We start from the raw sequence: 18,543 nt of genomic DNA, 5'->3' as shown, positions 1-18,543 counted from the left end.
AGATCCTCATAAGTTTCCAAAAATCCTGCTTTACGGAAGAAATTTCGGACGGTTGTGGCTTCCACTTTATCCCAAGATGCTTGGATGAAATACACAGCTCCTAGTACATTAATCGATTTTGAAAGCTCTGAGGCTGAACTTGTATTGTCAATTTTAGATAGCAAGTGCTTTAAAACTAAGCTTTTATACAAAGTTTTAAAATTTTGGATTATACCTTGATCAAGGGGTTGGCTAACTACCGTTGTATTTGGCGGCAAGAAAATAATTTTTATGTTGGTTAAGTTTAATTCCTTTGGGTGAGAAGCCGCGTTATCTAAAAACAAGGTAATTTTTCGATTCTGGGCTTTCATTCTTCGATTGAACTGCTGCAGCCATTCACTCATTACTTCTCGAGTCATCCATGCTTTTTTATTAGACTTCCAATCCACTGGCAGTTTTGCGATTGGAACATGTTTAAAAGATCGAGGACGGGCTGCTTTACCTATAACCAAAAGCAGCTCTTTATCTCCAGCCATGTTAGCACAGAACAAAATTGTGAGTCTTTCCTTTGATAGTGTACCGCCCACGCATTTTTCGGATTTAAGAGCGAGGGTTTTGTCAGGTAAGGCACGAAAAAAAAGCCCACTTTCGTCTGCATTGTAAATGTCTTGAGGCTTGTAACCGGTCAACAGAGATGGCAGTTTTGTCCTAAACTGTTCGACACCATCCTGGTTTACATCTGCAGCTTCACCAGATACGCATTTGAAAGCAACATTATTCCTTATTCGCCATTTGTTTAACCATCCATCTGAAGCATTAAAATTAGGTACACCTAGTTTGCCTGCAATTTCCATTGCCTTTGCTTTCAAAATGGGACCACAAATCGGAATGTTTTGACTTCTAGCCTTAGCGAACCAATTAAAACACATCTTGTCTATTTCAGAGCTGCCTTCTTTAAGAAAGCTTCGCTTTTGATGAACATTAACTCCAGACTCCCATTTAGAACGAATTTTTTCTTTATTTTTATTGATTTCAGCAGCTTGTATTTTGCCAATATTGAACCTTTCAAAGCAAAAGAAACGTGTACCTACCATTAAATTTTTGGGCACACTATACTTTAGCTTTTTGCAATTCCACGTACTGATAATTTATCTTTTTCGAAAACATTAATAATTTCCATTTTTCCTTTAATAGAAAGTACCTTCTTTTTCGGCGCCATATTATTACGAACTTTGAACGCAACCATTCGCATGCAACTGACTTAACAAACTGAATGGAAAACTACTCTTAATTTAAAACACAAGGCTTGAATGTGTGCATACATGTTAAAAGGGGAATCACCTATTTCATTTTTATAATGAACAACAAAGCTTGCTTGTGATATTTTTGAATTTTGTCCGTTTATGGGAAATTTTTTTATGAAAACGGTTTGAAATACTTTGTCCGCGTCCGGTTATTAGAGTGTCCGTTTATTAGGATGATATTTGTATGAAAAAATGAATGAAAAACCTGTGTGCCCAAAATTTGTCCGGTTATTGGAGCTGTCCGGTTATAAGGACTGTCCGTAATGGGGAATTTCACTGTAATTACTTTTGTTTTCATAAGTATGGAGTTAAGTTGAAGGCATGAAGCTAACGTATCGTCATTAGCATCCGACCTAATAAATCTATGTGACCTAGTGACTAGTGCTGTAAACAACAAACCAGCTGTCCTTAGTAACGCTAACATTGGTTGCTCATTGTCTGCTGCTAGTGCGAGCTGCCTTTTCCTCGGTTTCCGCTCGTTCCAGCGCTAAGTGCCGATTTTCACACGGAGACACTGGAAATTCTCTTTTCATGTTTCATTCGCGGTCACACGGGCAAAATTGTTTTCGGCAATATTTTCACGTTTACTACTTCAGCATCCTCTGGTTCGGATATATTTTACAACCCGCTAACATGTAAAACGGTGAACGCCCGCCACAGTTTTTTAAATATTTCATGAAGAATGCAAACTGGTTAAATAATAAATAATTTGTTGCTCTTTTTTATTTACATATACATATGTATATATAAATGTTTGTACTTGAATAAAAAAAATTAAGTTAAAAATACTTCATATATACTTCATATATAATAATTAACCTAAAACTAACTTGAGTATCTAGAAATGTGGGGGAAATTAGAATTCAACATAAACATGCTCCGCAAGTTCTTTAAATTATACCAACTTTATTAGTAAAAATTATCCTGCATTTCCCAAGCAGCGTTGTGATCTTTGTCATCGTTGATTTCATTCATTCGGTTGAAAAACAACACAGAACTCAGAACTTTCTCCCGTAAAAGAAGAAAACGAATGAAGCAACTGTCAAAAATTGCTTTAAGATTGGAAATACGAATAAGAAGAGCAAAGCGTGTCGCCAGTACGGGAGACAAAATCCCTTCTCTCTTCCCCGTTCGTCCTTCTCCTACAAACAAAATGTTTTCCCTCCAAATGTTTCCCTGTTTAAGTGGGCACTATCACTGCGAGCGCTTTGTGTGCTGGTGGGAGTCGCACTTCAAGTTGTGTCTGCTCTCCCGTATCTGCTCCTTCATGCCTTAGTGTTGGTGTTTCTATTTATGCCCATTTGCACGTTGTATGTTTTTCTCAACCTATTTTTGTTTCCGCTTCATATATTTCGTCTAACAGTAGCTACAACCTATACACAGTAAAATAGATTTGCTGGGAGACTTTAATCTGCGTAATATCAACTGGCCAAGAACTTTATCCAAATTAGCTCTTATCGCCTGCGATGTCAATAGTCCTAGTGAAATATACTTAGTTGATAGTTCCTTAAGTATATGCAAGTTAACTGTTTTCCCACTTTAGATTTTATATTTTTAAGAAAAAGCGCCAATTTGTCCATACTGGAGTGCACTCTACCTATAATAAAATCGGATATGCATCATGTACCACCTGTTGTTGAACTTGAATTTTAGGAATATTCTAAAATTAGTAATTTTAATTCAAATCTTTCGTTTAATTTTAAGCTATGTGATTTTTCAACCTAAATAATGTTTTGCTGAACAGTAAATGGGATTCCTTGTTTCATTATCCTGACATTTCTAAGGGTTTAGAGTGTTTTTAGAACTGCTGTGGTAAACTTCACAATAAGTAAGAAATATTTCTCCGTAAATTAAAAAAATGTGAAAATTCAGCTTTCCTTGCTCTGTATATGGAGCATGATAAGAAATTTGTCTGCTTGGATAAATTTTTACACAAAAACTACATGCTAAGCTTCGAAGAAAGTTTAAAATCTAATCCAAAAGCGTTTTGCAATTTTGTAACTTCGAAAAAATCTGTTTCCAATATTCCGTCCGCTCTTTTCGTTGGTGACAAAGCTGCTAATACACCTGCTGATGCCGTTAATCTTTTCCAACCATCTATTGATTTCGGCAAGCAGGTATTGTCCACTGAAGATATCTCGACTGAAACTCTCCTCAAACACTGATGTTGATGGTTTGTCTGCGGTACTATTCAAACAGTGTGATTCTTTAGTACATATATCCTCTGTTCTTAATCTTTAACAAATCACTCATTTCGGGTACTTTTATTGATGACTGAAAATTGACTTTCATTTCACTTATTTTCAAGAGTGGTTATAAAAATGATATTAGTAATTATAGGCACTACAAAGCTTTTTGAATGCATCCACCAGGACAAATTGCTTTTTGGTGTCAAGAAGATGGTGTGTCCGGAGCAGCTTAACAGTGTCTTCTCGGTAGATTGTATCGCTGCCTTCCAATCAGGGTACCAGGTTGACACTGTTTATACGGACTTCTCTAAGGTTTTTGATCGGGTTTCCCATATAATATTAATTAAAAATTAGCCTGCATGCGTTTCCATGCCTTCTTGAGTTGGATCTCATCTGGCTTGCTCAATCTCCATTGCTTGGTTGTCGTCTCTTCCTTTTTTTGTTCTGTTTATCATTACTCTTGCTTCTCGTCAATAAGATCCCTGCTTTATGTAGATGACGTTTAAATTTATTCGTCGATCACTAGCTCTCTCGATTCTGAATTCTTGCAAATTGATTTAGATAATTTCAATAACTGGGGTATCAATAATCGTCTACCGCTGTGTTTCCAAATTACATTTACTAAGCGTGCCACTGTTATTGACACCTCATATCCCATATCTAGCACACTCCTGCCAAGTGTAAGTAAAATAAAAGACTTTGGTGTAATGTTTGGTTCGAAACTTACTATTTTTAGTCATATAAATTTTCTTATTACCAAATCTTACGTGATTCTTGTTTTTGTTAGGCGTCATAGCTCCGATTTCTCCGACCCTTATACGCTGAAGCTTTTGTATACACTGTTTGTACGTTCCAAGTTTAAGTATTCCTGCTTCATTTGGTGTACGTATCATGTGTGCTATGCTGCTAGAATTGAACTAGAAGGTATTCTTACATTTCACGTTGCTTAATTTACGCTTTTCGGATCCCATTCCTATCTATGAAGCGTGATGCTTATTTATTAACTTAAGGCCCTCGCCTCATTTGAAAAAAAAAAACCGATTTTTGTTTGCTTATTTATGTAGATTAAATACTCAAAAATATCCCTAAACGATTTTTCGAAATTCCGAATATATATGGAGATCTAGCCATTTTAGTGCCATAACATCTACAGCAAAACTTCTCAATTAGTTTTCAGGCAAAACAAAGCATGGTAAAGCCAAGATTGTAGATTTTAGGGCGGGGGCACCATAGCTAACCGAACGCGGTAGAAGAGGTTAATTGAACCCACCAAGATGTTAAATAAAATTATCAATCCGTGCGTGGAAATGTTCAATCACATGTTCTGCGGTATCATCTTCCTCACTATCAGAATACCACTTTTAATATAGCCAGCCTTTATTTCTGACTGAATATCAGTAAGGATAGCTGTGCTTCTATTGGTATAGTTACGATAAAGGTTAAAGTCAGCACATATTTCTATTGCGTATACTTCCGTTTGAAATATTGTATATTTGTATTCTTGCCCGTGGCTTGTGAATTTCTCTTCCCTAGTCCGCAAACACTTGTTCCTGCACCCTCCTGGGTGAGGGATCCGTCCATTTTTTTTTTCATCACAATTTCATTACATCTATCTTTGGACACTTAGTAATTTTTATAGCTTGGGTGGGAGATTAATTGTCACCTGAAATAAACATTTAAATAACATGTTTCAATGGATATTTACATAGCTTAGATTTACTATATTAGCAGCAATAATATACTTCGTTATAGTTTGAAACTTACGCAGCATCTCTCTTCGATCATTCAGAACGATTTCGGGGATTTTCTACAACCACGTTTGAAGTCAGCAAACTATCGTTTTATTGTGGTTTCCAATGTATTTTTCCCCATCAAGATGCAATGGAAAATTAAATCACGAAATTCTTTGTGATCCATTTCTTTTTAAATAACAAAAGGAGCGTAAATCTTAGCACAATAACTTACGAACTAATGAATATAATATTATGAAATTTTTTCATCCCATGTGTCATTTGAGGAGCTAGTGAGGCACATGCATCAGCTACTATAGACAATATGATTTGACAAATGCATGCCTGTTGAATGGAATTTAAGTGTGTTCTGCCCTATCCATAGAAGTTTTATTCTGCAATCTGCGCCATTCACAGCAGTAATGATGCCAGCCTTGAAATCTTGACAAGAAGGCTGGTCACTGATTACAAATCCTGTGTTAGTTTTTCGAAATTTAAAATTGCAGATTTAATATTTATGATGGACGCAACATTCGTAGTTGTAGTCAGAGACCCAAAGCCCTCGCGTAGTAATTTTTATGAACTTAGCTTAACTTTGAAGGATAGCACCATTTATTCAAAATTGCCTATTTGTTTGGAATTTACATTTATTATTATTATACAGGGTCCGGCACTCGAAGTGTAATCAATTGAAAACGTCATAAATTTGTTTTGAAAAATTACTTTTATTCAATTCAAAAAAAAAATGTGTGAAAATAATACTAAACTAAGAATCAATTTACTTTTACTCGATATGACCACCTTTTGTCTTTACTATGGCCTTGAGACGGTCCAGAAACGAATCGTAAGCTGCCCGAATGTGACTTGCAGGTATTTTGACACACTCGCGGACAATGGCTTTTTGCAGCGCCTAGAGACTGGTGAATCTTTTAGTTCGAACCTTGCTCTCCAAAATGGTCTAAAAAGAATAACCCATCGCATTCGATTTGAGAGCCATTGTGTGGACGGTATGAAGTTCGGAACGTTGCTTTTCAGCTATTCTTGGTCCAGTCGAGCTTTGTGAGACGGTGCCGAGTCCTGTTGACACGTCCATAGTTTGCCACCGAAATATTTGTCTGCCCACGGCTTCAAAGTAGCCTCTAGAATACTTTCCCGATAATATTTCGCATTTACCCTGACGCCAGGCTCCATGAAAACGATCTATGGTTACAGCGACCCAAACCATTAACTGTGGCGGGTGGTGCCTCCTGGTTGCCAATCGATGACTCAAATTGTCGTATGAACAGTCGGTCAAATAAACCCTATCCTTTTGGATGTTTAAGAATTGCTCAATTTGAAAAATTTTCTCTTCAGAAAATACAATGCTCTCAAGTCTGACTTGTTGCTTCTTTGGTGTGAGATCATGCGCCTTTAAGATCTTGTAAAGCTTGACTTTGAGATAATTCTTCAGTATGCGGCGGATGCTACGGTTAGATATTTTCAGTTATTTGATTGGCACTTCGTCGGTGATCTCGCTTAAGTCGCTTCTTCTCTTTTTAAACCATGTCACGTGACGTAGCAGTGTTTTGATGACCACCTCCATGACATTTCGCGATGCGACCAGTATCATTGTAGCGAGTAATGCCCGTGCAACAGCTGCGCGAGCGATCTGTACTTGATTGGCAACATTTCAGCAATTTAAGCCTTAGTTGTATGTAACCCTCTCAAGTATGTTTAATGAGAAATACAGAAAAAACAAAATAACGATAGATAAACTAATTCTATAAAAAGCAAAGCTTCTTTCAGTCTCGTATATCAGCTTCAAGGAGCAAGCTGCTGCCTGCTTAAACTTTAAAGAACTAGCAGAACTTTTTTCTGACAAAACCAGACTGCAGTTGAAACGCGATTTTTAGCTGTCAAATACTAATAGTGCATTCTTTCACTCAAAGCGATATGTGAAACTTAATTGCCGAAGCTAATTGGTCTGTAACTAATACGGCTATGTAAAATGACGTTGCTCAATACCAGCGGCCCCAATAGAATTGGGGAGGGCCTTCCAAGCCGTTTGATACCAAATGGCGTTTCTGACAAAGTGACTCACTGTCGTGTAACTTCTTTAATCTCAACTTTATCGCTCAGGCACAATTTTCTGTAAGAGCGTACAATTGCTGGCGTATGCCGATGATGTTGACATTATCCGCCTTAACAACCGCGCTGTTAGTTCTGCCTTCTCCAAACTGGATAAAGAGGCAAAGCGAATGGGTTTGGTGGTGAACGAGGACAAAACGAAGTACCTCCTGTCTTCAAACAAACAGTCAGCGCACTCGCGTATCGGCACCTACTTCACTGTTGACAGTTATAATTTCGAGGTTGTAAAAGACTTCGTCTATTTAGGAACCAGCATTAACAGCGATAACAATGTCAGCCTTGAAATCCAACGTAGAATCTCTCTTGCCAACAAGTGCTACTTTGGACTAAGTAGGCAACTGAGCAGTAAAGTCCTCTCTCGTCGAACAAAACTAACACTCTACAAGACTCTCATCATGCCCGTCCTAACGTATGGCGCAGAAGCTTGGACGATGACAACACCCGATGAAGCGACGCTTGGAGTGTTCGAGAGAAAGATTCTGCGTGAGATTTTTAGACCTTTGCACGTTGGCAACAGCTGGTGGTAGCAGAGGAAGAGGGCGGCCTCCTCTGCGTTGGAAAGATCAGGTGGAGAAGGACTTGGCTTCACTTGGTGTTTTCAACTGGCATTGGTTAGCTTGAGAAAGAAACGACTGGCGCGCTTTATTAAACTCAGCCAAAATCGCGAAATGATTTAAGCTTTAATTTGAGGGTAGATTGAAGTCTAACAAGTTTTTTATGGGATTTAACCAAGATTTTCTCAAGCCCTGACGTGGTAGACGTCATTAATAGCGTGTAAGAAAGGTATCGTGAGTGACCCCAAGGGTCACAAACATTTTGCACATTCCAACTTAGGTAGATATTTCAAATGTTCATTATTCAACTTAATAAATGTATGATAATGGTGAGCAGAGAGCACAAAGACCATGAAGTCAAAGTGCAAACCTCGAAATAATCGAATCTAATCTATTAAATATTATATATTCCGGGTCTGAAGTCAGCCAAATGATTCGAAGTAGTTTTCTAGACTGCCTAAGTACAACACCTACTAAGGCTCTAAATACGTTGCTTCACTTGTTCCCTATCGATCTGGCTGGCAAAGCGATTGCAGCAAAAGCAGCGACACGCATGAATGCCATATCGAAATGGAAAAAGTATCTTGGCCATTCGGCCACACTGAACAGGAACACTGTTATCTCTTCCGACATAGACTATCATGTAAGTCTTCCATCACCACCCTTGCTATTCTCCTGTTCACTCCCAACCAGGGAAGAATGGAAGACAAATCTTACCGAAATCGATGGCCCTCTGATTATATATACAGATGGTTCAAAACAAGACGGTAAAGTGGGATTTGGAATCTTTTCCAATTCCCTTCACATCAATGTATCATTTAGATTACCCGACTACTGTAGTGTATTCCAAGCGGAAGTATGCGCTATCTGGTATGCTGCGAAAACTATCTTAGAAAAGAGAATATCACTTGAGGATATCCACTTTTTCACTGACAATCAAGCGGCCGTTCGAGCACTCAGCTCCTCTTATATCCACTCAGATGTGGTTCGATCCTGTCTCTTATCTCTTAACGAGATAAGTGTTCAGAATTCTGTCCAAGTTATCTGGATACCCGGCCACAGTGGTAACTGCAAAGCTGATGAGCTCGCAAGAGCTGGAGCTGCGCAATCAAATGTTAGTAACTTACCCACAATCCACATTCCGCTCTCAACATGTAAAATGGTCATTGGTTGAGAATTTCACAACATTGCTGATCGGAGGTGGTGAGTGGAAACTACTTGCGTTACGACCAGACAAATCTGGCCATCCTACAATCTGAAACAGTCTATTCTATCGAAACACGAACTAAGGCATATAATATCTCTTATCACCGGCCACTGCTTTTTGGGCACTCACGCACGTCGGCTCGGGGTTCCTCAAAACGACCTGGGCAGATACTGCGAGGACGAAGATGAGGAAGTATAGAGCAGGCATGTGCTGTGCAGTTGTCCCGGCCTATCCAGAAGTCGACTCGCTCTTCTAGGCTCTCCAACAAATGACAATCTTTCAGTACTCTCGGACCTGAAAATCGAATCTCTCATTAAATTCTCGAAACGAATCAATATTTTGGACCAAAATCTATAATAAAAATCTGGGTTTGGTGCGGAAAGGGAGCGTGTCATTATTCTGTATTACAAAATTCTGTATATTGCAAAAAAATTCTGCTTTCTAAAATTCTGGTTTTTCAAAATTCTGCATGTTTAATGCGAAAAATTCTGCTTTATTCAAGTTTTGTGATTTTCGTCATACAAGAAGTAACAAAATAAACATTTATTCCATAAATATACATATGTATATGTTTAAGCGATAACAATATTTTAGTTTAGCCAATTACAATATTTTTTGGAATTATTTTAAAATATGTAGTGTGACTTAATTCATTTCTTTTCTTACTAATTCTTCGCAGCTGTTCGTTTTTTTAGAAGAGTTCTAAGCAAAAATACTGTGGATTACGTAGCCGGAGTTGGACTGATGAGAGTTATTTTTTTGAAACGCGGCCGAAGGCCGCCCACGCGAAAAGAAGTTCTACGCAAAAATACGGTGGATTGCGTAGCCGGAGTTGGACTGATGAGGGTTATTTTTTTGAAGCGCGGCCAAAGGCCGCCCACGCGAAAAGAAGTTCTACGCAAAAATACGGTGGATTGCGTAGCCGGAGTTGGACTGATGAGGGTTATTTTTTTGAAGCGCGGCCGAAGGCCGCCCACGCGAAAAGAAGTTCTACGCAAAAATACTGTGGATTCTATCGAAACTGAAGTAAAAATTATTATTATTATTATTTTTTATTTAATATCTCGAATAATAATAAAAAATAATAATAATAAATTAAATAATTACATTCCCTCCTTAACATTGTTAACATTATATTTTAATACAGAATTTTGTAATACAGAATTTTGAAAGCAGAATTTTTGAAAGCAGAATTTTAAAAAAGCAGAATTTTAAAAAAGCAGAATTTTAAAAAGCAGAATTTTAAAAAGCAGAATTTTGTTTTTAGAATTTTGTACATACAGAATTTCGACACCAACTCTAGGGCAACACAACGGACCCAACTTGTGGTCTTTGTGGCACTCCGATGCGGGGTCACCCTTAAACCAACCAACCAACCAGTTTTTTAGACGTTAGACATAATCAAAAGCATTAATATATTGTTCAAATGCTATTAATATATTGTTCAAATGCTATTAGAGTCCTGATTTAGAAACAAAAAAATTGTAGAAGCATACTACCTTTACTCACCTTACTTTGTTGGAAAGCATACATTCATAAAATATCTTTCTAATATTTGTTTGTACATAAGTACTTTGTATATAAAAAAATTATAATTTTCAATTTCAGGCCAACGTTTCAGATCCTGATCCAACGACTTTAGAATTGTATAAGCTTTTGTTGAAAGAACTTCAACACGAAGAGAAAATCAAAAAGCAATTTGAAAAGCTTGTGGAAGAAATTCACGGAATTTTCGATCTGCGCCGGCAAGAAATTAAAAACCCTATTCTCAAATTCAATATGTTTGATCCTTTGCACAACGGAGCCGCTAAAGCTTTACGAATGAAACAGGTATGATGATTGAAAAGCGAGCTGTGAGATTGTCATAGTTTGTCAATTTCATTGTGGTAAGAACTACTTGGCGGCCGCCGCCGTAGACGAATGGGTCGGTGCGTGATTATATTAAGTATTATTAGTATAGTGATATTATATTAAGTATTCCAAAAATATCAATGTGGGTCCTAAAATGGAATTAACGCTATATGGGAGAAGGGCGTGGTTATATACCTATTTTGAACTAAAAACGTGAATTAACAAGAAAAAATGCATCGATGAACTAACATCATTTCAACGCGAGTAAGACCATCAACTTTTAACACCGTAAAAAGCTGGTACAATGAACTTTCTCGTAGTGACTGTTCGCTTACCGACGAATTCCGGGAAGGTCGTCTAAAATCAGCTGTTGAGCAGGAAAATATCGATGATGTAAGCGAAATGATTCAGCAAATTTAACACGTCACGCAATGCTCACCTTGTGGTAAAAAAATGTGCTCACGGTTGATCCAACCCAATTTAAAAATCGCCCTGGAAACGAGACTAGACAAACGAATGCAAAACTGTTGTGTTCATCACGGAAAATATTTCAAAAACAAAAAAAAACCTTTTCAACCACCTATGTATTTTAATTTTTCTATTGTTAAGCCCGAGGTATAAATGCAAGCCCACGTATCAAGGTGGCCTTCCTCTAGGTGAACTCGCAAACATTTCTGAACTTTTCTCGAGTTGCATCTTGTAACATAAGAAAGGGGGTGTTGTGATAACGGAGTTTAATAATATTTATGTGGAATCTGATCCCTTTTTTGTTTTTAAGTTTACTTTTTCCGTATTTATTTTTTGATTTTTTTTGTTAGAACGACATATCGTCGATTGATTTGGATACAAAAAATCAGTCAGCATGGCTCGATAGCGCTTTCTACGCACCGCAACAGCAGCTCAATCGCTGTTCTGGCGTTAAGTGATTCAAGATGACTTGCCAAACCTGAAGAGAAATGGCAACATAGCTTGCCATTCTTGGCTGCCAAACCAAAGTTGTCGATATCGATTGTTCTTATGCAGCTGTTCATTTTTCTGTATTGAAAATTACCGTTATATGGTAGGTTGGCGTGGTTATTGACCAATTTCGTCCATTTCCGATACCAAGCCAGATGGATAAACAGGCGGACGGACTGACATGTCTGACTGAGTGTCATATGTTTATATATATCTCTATTTCAAAAGTATTTAAGAATTACATACAAAGCAAAATGCGTTCTTTCGATAACATAAAACAATGGATACAAATTTTGCACAATAAATTCTTCATTTCCTATGAAAATGCTTAAAAGTTAGTTAAATACAATGAAAACAGCCTTTAAAAATAATATCTCAGTTATAAAGAAATGTGGTATATAAACTATATATAAATTAAAAAAGTGTACACCTTCAATTCTGAAATGATCTCAAACCTTATCATTTTATGAAGTGATTATTTCTGTTACAGTGAAACCTCGATGCAACGAATCTGAAAATTCGTTATAAATACTGTTTTTACCTGTTTACATCAAAATAATGATAAAACTGCACTAAAGTGGGGTGGATTGGTTGGTTAGAGTGGTGATTCATCCAGAATCCAACTAGCGCTTCCGCACCATTTTGTTGCCACATCCTCGTTACCAAATTGTTTAACAGTTATTTGCAGCAGGACTATATCCAGTCTGTGCGGTTTAGGAACCTTATTAGGCTGTTGACGTCTACGCCAGACAGTTGCTCGAGACTCTCGAACAGCGGTTTGCCCAGGGTTAACATTCTGTCCTTCCATAGGGCAGGGCATTCACAGAGGAAATGGAAGATTGTTTCTTTTTCCTCCGGTTGTTTACAACTATGACAGTATGTGTTGTGAGGGATGCCCATTTTGGCGGCTTGTTCTCCGATAGACCAGAAGCCAGTTATGATTGCCGTAAGTCTGCAGGTGTCCCGTCGTTTCATGTGCTGCTGATTTTGCATTTCGTCTGGTCTCTCCATCTACAATCTGCAATTCGAAGGTATAAGGTTGTCAAAAAAGTCTTGCGGTATTTTTATTGAATTTTCAATTGTTCATAAAATTGGTTATAATAATGCGATTTAAGTCAAATATACGCCGTTTTGTTCGATGACGAGTTCCCTACGAGATGCCAACTTCATAATGCCCCTCTTATAGAAGCTCGCTTCCCTATTGTCAAAAAACTCGGAGAGCCAATTTTCACAGGACTCTCTTGTGGACAACTTCCAACTACCAAGCTCGTTCGCCATGGACAGAAATAGGTGGTAATCACTTGGTGCGAGATCCGGACTATACGGTGGATGCGAAAGAACCCCCCATCCGAGCTCCAGGAGCTTCTGGCGCGTCACCAAAGATGTGTGTGGCCTGGCGTTGTCCTGATGGAAGACAATTCGGCCTCTGTTGATCAAAGATGGCCTCTTCTGCATGAGTGGTGCATTCAAGCGGTCCAGTTGTTGGCAGTACAGGTCCGAATTGAGCGTTTGGCCATAGGAGAGCAGCTCATAGTGGATGATTCCCTGCCAATCCCACCAAACACACAGAAGAACCTTCCTGGCCGTCAATCCAGGCTTGGCCACCGTCTGGGCAGCTTCACCGCTTTTCGACCACGACCGTTTGCGCTTCACGTTGTCGTAAGTGACCCACTTTTCATCGCCAGTCACCATCCGCTTCAAAAACGGGTAGATTTTGTTGCGGTTCAGAAGCGATTCGCATGCATCCATACGGGCAAAAATGTTTTCTTGCGTCAAGTCGTGTGGCACCCATGCATCGAGCTTCTTTTTGAATCCAAGCTTCTTCAAATGGTTTATAACGGTTTGATGACTCATGCCCAGCTCTTGGCCGATGCTACGGCTGCTACTATGCCGGTATCTCTGCACCAGAACGAAAACGTTGAAACCATCGTTGTGTGGTGGAAATGGAAACTGTATCGGGTCCATAAACTGCACAAATTTTATTGGCAAAATGAGATGCATTTTTGCCTTTATCGTAGTAGTACTGTAAAATATGCCGTATTTTCTCTTTATTTTGCTCCATGTTTGCGACGCTATAACTCACGAACGACTAAAAGCAAACAACAATTAATCAAACACGTGTTAGCACGTGAAAAGAGCTTTCCAAAAAGCTCTAGCGTGAACTGATGCAACGAATACAACTAGAACTACGCGCTTGCAAAGACAAGCTTGCGGAAATACCGCAAGACTTTTTGGCCAACCTTATATTTTAGGGAAATTGCATTCTTGACTGCACCTAGTGGAGTGAATACTGGTACTGCAAGAGCGCTATTCATGGCAGATCCCCCTCTTGCCAGTTCATCAGCTTTTTCGTTACCTTCTATGTTCCGGTGTCCCGGGACCCAATCAAGGTTACTCTATGGTTTTCACTCAAGTTGGTGAGGCTATTCCTACTTTGCTCCACCACTTTAGAGGTTGTTATAGTCGCGTCCAGCGCCTGGATTGCGGCTTGGCTATCCGAAAGAATAGCTATATTGCCCTTAAAAGAGAAATCTACGATTAGTAACCTACAGGCTTCCCCAATTGCTAGTACTTCCGCTTGGAAGACGCTGCTGGTATTAGGGAGACGCACAGATTTTTCAATTCCAAGTCTATGAGAATATATACCAGCTCCAACACCACAATCCATTTTACTGCCATCTGTATAGACTGTGGTATCGAAGTTGTTTAGAGAGAATCCCTTCTTCCATTCTTTTTTAGATGGAAAGAGTGTGGCAAAATTCCTATTGAACGTTGGGGTGGATATAAAAAATAAAAAGTTATACATTTTTTCAATTAGATTTTATTAAAATAATTGGTTATTTTTGTTTGTTTGCGCAAGTTTCAAATGCAGCCATCAGCACTTCGATCAACAGATGCTTCCTATACCTTCCTGTGCCTCAAGAAAAGTTTGGAGCTTTTCAACCATTTGTTTAGCTTCTTTGGCAGTGATAACGTTCTCGACCTCTTCATCCCCCTCAACAATATCGACTGTATTTCTGTTCAAAACACTATCAACAATGTCATCGTCAGTAATAGGACCCGTAGTACTGACGTTATCATCGAAAGTAACAAAATCATCAAATCGTTCATCCAAATTGAAATGGGTTTTAACAACAAGCCATTCTTCGCTGTCTTGAACACAATCATTTGTGGACAAAATATTTGGACTGTCGATAAAGCCACATGTCGCAAGACAGTTGACAATCGTTGGTTGTTTTACGTTTTCCCATGCTTTATGGGCCATTCTGATGCCTTTTAGAACGTTGATATTACTCTTGCGCCCCTCTTCCATATCATTGATTATAATTTTGGCCCCCTCTTTGTGATAGAATTGCTTGAAATTTTGAATTATTCCCAGATCTACAGGTTATAGTTTCGATGTGGCGATGGCGGCAGAAATTGTAATTTGATAGATTTCAGTGATGTAGGATTTTTGTGCGCCATGCAGTTATCAACGAGCAATAACACTCCGCGATTAACCTTAGTCATTTCGTTGTCAAATTTTTCTAAGTAATTTAATCATATTTCAGTAGTCATACGAGCTTTTTTGTTCGCAAAACCCACTGGTAAGCTTTTAATATTTTTTAAGCATCTTGGATTAGCCGATTTTCCGATTACCAGCAATTTTCTCTTCTCAGTGCCAGAACTATTGAGAGTCTTTCCTTGCTATGTTTTCCGCCGTGGCATTTCTCAGATTTAAGTGCCATTGTTCGATCTGGTGCGCATTTAAAAAATAGCCCAGTTTCGTCTGCATTAAAAATATTATGGGGCTGATATTCTGCCAACAGACATGGTATAAACGTTTTCCAGTCAGAACAAACTTGGTCACTTACACTGGCACTTTCCCCACTCACTTTTCGAAATCCGATATCATAGAGCTTTTTAAAATTTTCAAGCCATCCGCTGATAGCCTTAAATTCCTTGTGCCCCATACGTACAGTGAATTCTTCAGCTTTGGCTTTAATTAACGAACCTCCTAAAGGAATGTTTTGAGTCCGACATTGTGAAAACCATTTAAACAAACACTGCTCAATGTCTCCATATTCAGCAGCCCGCATTCTTTTCATCTTTAATGCCTTGGTGTTGCAAATAATCTCCCTACATTTTAAAATTGTTAAAAGAGTACTCTGGGGAATATTAAATTGTTTAGCAATTTCAATTATTATTATTTTCTCGCGAATAGAAATTGAATTACTTTTTTATGAACTCATTTTGGCAAAAGTCAAGGTACGAGTGACTACAATTTCACACATTTTTGTGTACACGTAACATAATTACGGGACTGTTGCTTATTTTGCTTTGTTCTCACTTTGTTTTGCTGAGGTTTGGGATAACGGAACTGTAACGGCTTGCCACAAATTTGATTTTGCCTTATCTTATTTTCGTTGTATAGAGGAGTTTGAAAAATTGCTTCGCTATGCCTCTATGGCTTTCAGACTCAGAAATTCTTCGTTATAACTATAGAGCATTTTTGTATGAAAAACTTCGTGAAAGCGAGGTTTTTTCAAGGGCTTAAAGAAAAGTTCGTTATGTTGAGTTTTTTGTTATAACGAAGTTCATTATACCGAGATTTCACTGTATATGCAATTGTACATGGAAAAGTATGATATATACATAATGTTTTTCTCTATAAAAAGCAAGTACAATTTTCCCGCCAATTTTCGCTGTTTTTAAGTTCGGAGGGTTATACGGCTATTGGCATAGGTTGATCAGTCAGAGAATTATCGAATCTATTCGCAAACTCAACCATGCATATTTTCCTCAGACACTTATATAGATAGACGGCAAATATTAGTTTACGCTTGATGGTAGTTTATTTAATTTTGCAGTTCAAAAATATCACAAAATTATTTCAAAATGTTTTTATTTCGGCTTCATGAGATTTGTTTTAAGTTTTTTTTACAAACAATTGTAACTCTATTTCACTTTCTAAGTTAAGTGTTTCGAGTTAAGGGTTAAAACAATACATTTCTAATAAAGTTGCGACAATAAGAATTATCATATTTAAATAAAAAAGGTGCAATGCCTTTCTTCAGATAAAGAGGCACAATTTCAAATAATATACCTCGAAATGTAATATTTATTGCAATAGTGCCATTACATTATTACTTTTTGTAACCGATTAGAAGGGGCATGCCACAATGTCGTAGTCATAACCGTAGCCGTACCGACCTCGACCAATTGAATTTTGGTTTGTCGCCTAACCATAATCAGCTGGTTGTTGATTTGCTGCATTGCTATATATAATGCCATTACATTAATGAAGAAATTATTCAGTGTTCATGTTGTTACCGTTTCTTTAGAGTCTGCACTTTCGAAATGAACAAATAAATGATAATACAGGGTTGGCCATATTAAACTGACCCATTGAGTAACCCTATAACTTTTTACTGTAATTTGAAATCTAAGGTTTACGTCAACAAGCCAAAGACACTAGGCGCACTTAAGGCCAATATCCGACGGGAAATAGCCGCCATATCGGCCGAGACGCTGGCCAAAACTATGGAAAACGCCGAAAAACGGGCACATTACGCTATACGAGCTAAGGGTGACCACTTGCGCGATATCATATTCAAAAAGTGATGTAAACGAATCTCCTTGAACTAAATTAAATGTTTTTCGCAATGAAACACAAAAAAATGTTTCTTTTTCCATATTTTTTTAATAATCACATGGGTCAGTTTAAGATGGCCAACCCTGTACATATCCAAATACGTGCTAAGGGCGACCACTTGCGCGATATCATATTCAAAAAGTGATGTAAACGAATCTCCTTGAACTAAATTAAATGTTTTTCACAATGAAACACAAAAAAATGTTTCTTTTTCCATATTTTTTTAATAATCACATGGGTCAGTTTAATATGGCCAACCCTGTATATATAAATATCAGCCTCTTTTGGCTATGGCACTAATAATATATGCCAGTAAATATCGTTATGGTGAAGGTTATGGCGTTATGGTATACACCTCTAATTTAACCTTAAATCAAACGCCTTAAGCACATTGACACAACTAAAAGTAGTAGTTTTCTTTTTTTTTTTTTTTTTTTGGTGAATGAGGTAGGGTTCAAAATGCCTTCGCTCTTACAGCGACCGGCGTCTACTGCATCGTGTGGTATGGCCACTAAATCAATACCTTCGGGAGAGCCCAGAACGGCATCCATAAAGGACAAATTCTATTCACCCACGTCTGGGTCCACCATATTTGTAGCCAGCTTTCATGCTATAGGCTCGTCTTCTTGTGTCTCTATCTGCGCGGATTCACTTTGCTGCACTGTGTGGAGGTCGATTTTTTTTATCGTAGTACGTTCTCGATGTATTTCTTTACCGCGTTCCAGCTGTCCTCGCGTTCGAGCATTTTGCTGATTATCTTGCTCGGTGCAATGTAGCCATTCTGCTCCCTCAGAGCATTTCTTTCCGCGAGCCATCTATTACAACTAAAAAATGTGTATTCAGCGACATCGCTCAGCGTTTCGCAGTTTATGCACTTGGAATCGGTTACCTTGCCCATGCGGTATAGGTATCTCCGGAAGTATCCGTGGCCCGAGAGGAACTGAGTTAAGAAGTAGTTCAATTTCCCGCAGTTCCTTTGCACCCATTTTTCAATTGATGGAATAAGTTTC

General features: G+C 38.2%; 2 protein-coding genes across 2 annotated transcripts in view; one reads left to right on the top strand and one right to left on the bottom strand.

Moving 5' to 3' along the window:
• The window catches only part of LOC129235428 (coiled-coil domain-containing protein lobo), a 143,521-nt gene that overhangs the window by 122,288 nt on the left and 2,690 nt on the right, over positions 1-18,543 (top strand). The window contains exon 9 of the mRNA XM_054869265.1: positions 10,699-10,920. Coding sequence (XP_054725240.1) covers positions 10,699-10,920 — 222 coding nt within the window. The remainder of the gene's footprint in view (positions 1-10,698; positions 10,921-18,543) is intronic.
• On the bottom strand, positions 221-1,231 carry LOC129235602 (tigger transposable element-derived protein 4-like). Its single transcript, XM_054869523.1, has 3 exons — positions 1,105-1,231; positions 617-1,045; positions 221-561 (listed from the first exon to the last, which is right to left on the bottom strand). Exons 1-3 carry the CDS (start codon positions 1,229-1,231, stop codon positions 482-484), a joined length of 636 nt encoding a protein of 211 aa, XP_054725498.1. The 3' UTR covers positions 221-481.

This window comes from Anastrepha obliqua, chromosome 1 (genome assembly GCF_027943255.1).
Source record: "Anastrepha obliqua isolate idAnaObli1 chromosome 1, idAnaObli1_1.0, whole genome shotgun sequence".
NCBI lineage: Eukaryota > Metazoa > Arthropoda > Insecta > Diptera > Tephritidae > Anastrepha > Anastrepha obliqua.
This window is presented reverse-complemented; position numbering and strand designations above follow the sequence as displayed.

What these genes read in the sequence shown, in the direction of transcription:
- LOC129235602 (XM_054869523.1), bottom strand. Translation starts at nt 1,231, where the DNA reads ATGCGAATGGTTGCGTTCAAAGTTCGTAATAATATGGCGCCGAAAAAG. An exon ending in ATCAGTACGTGGAATTGCAA is followed by an intron (nt 1,046 to 1,104) that starts AAAGCTAAAGTA and finishes TCTTTTGCTTTG; the next exon opens with AAAGGTTCAATATTGGCAAA. An exon ending in TGCAGACGAAAGTGGGCTTT is followed by an intron (nt 562 to 616) that starts TTTTTCGTGCCT and finishes AAAATGCGTGGG; the next exon opens with CGGTACACTATCAAAGGAAA.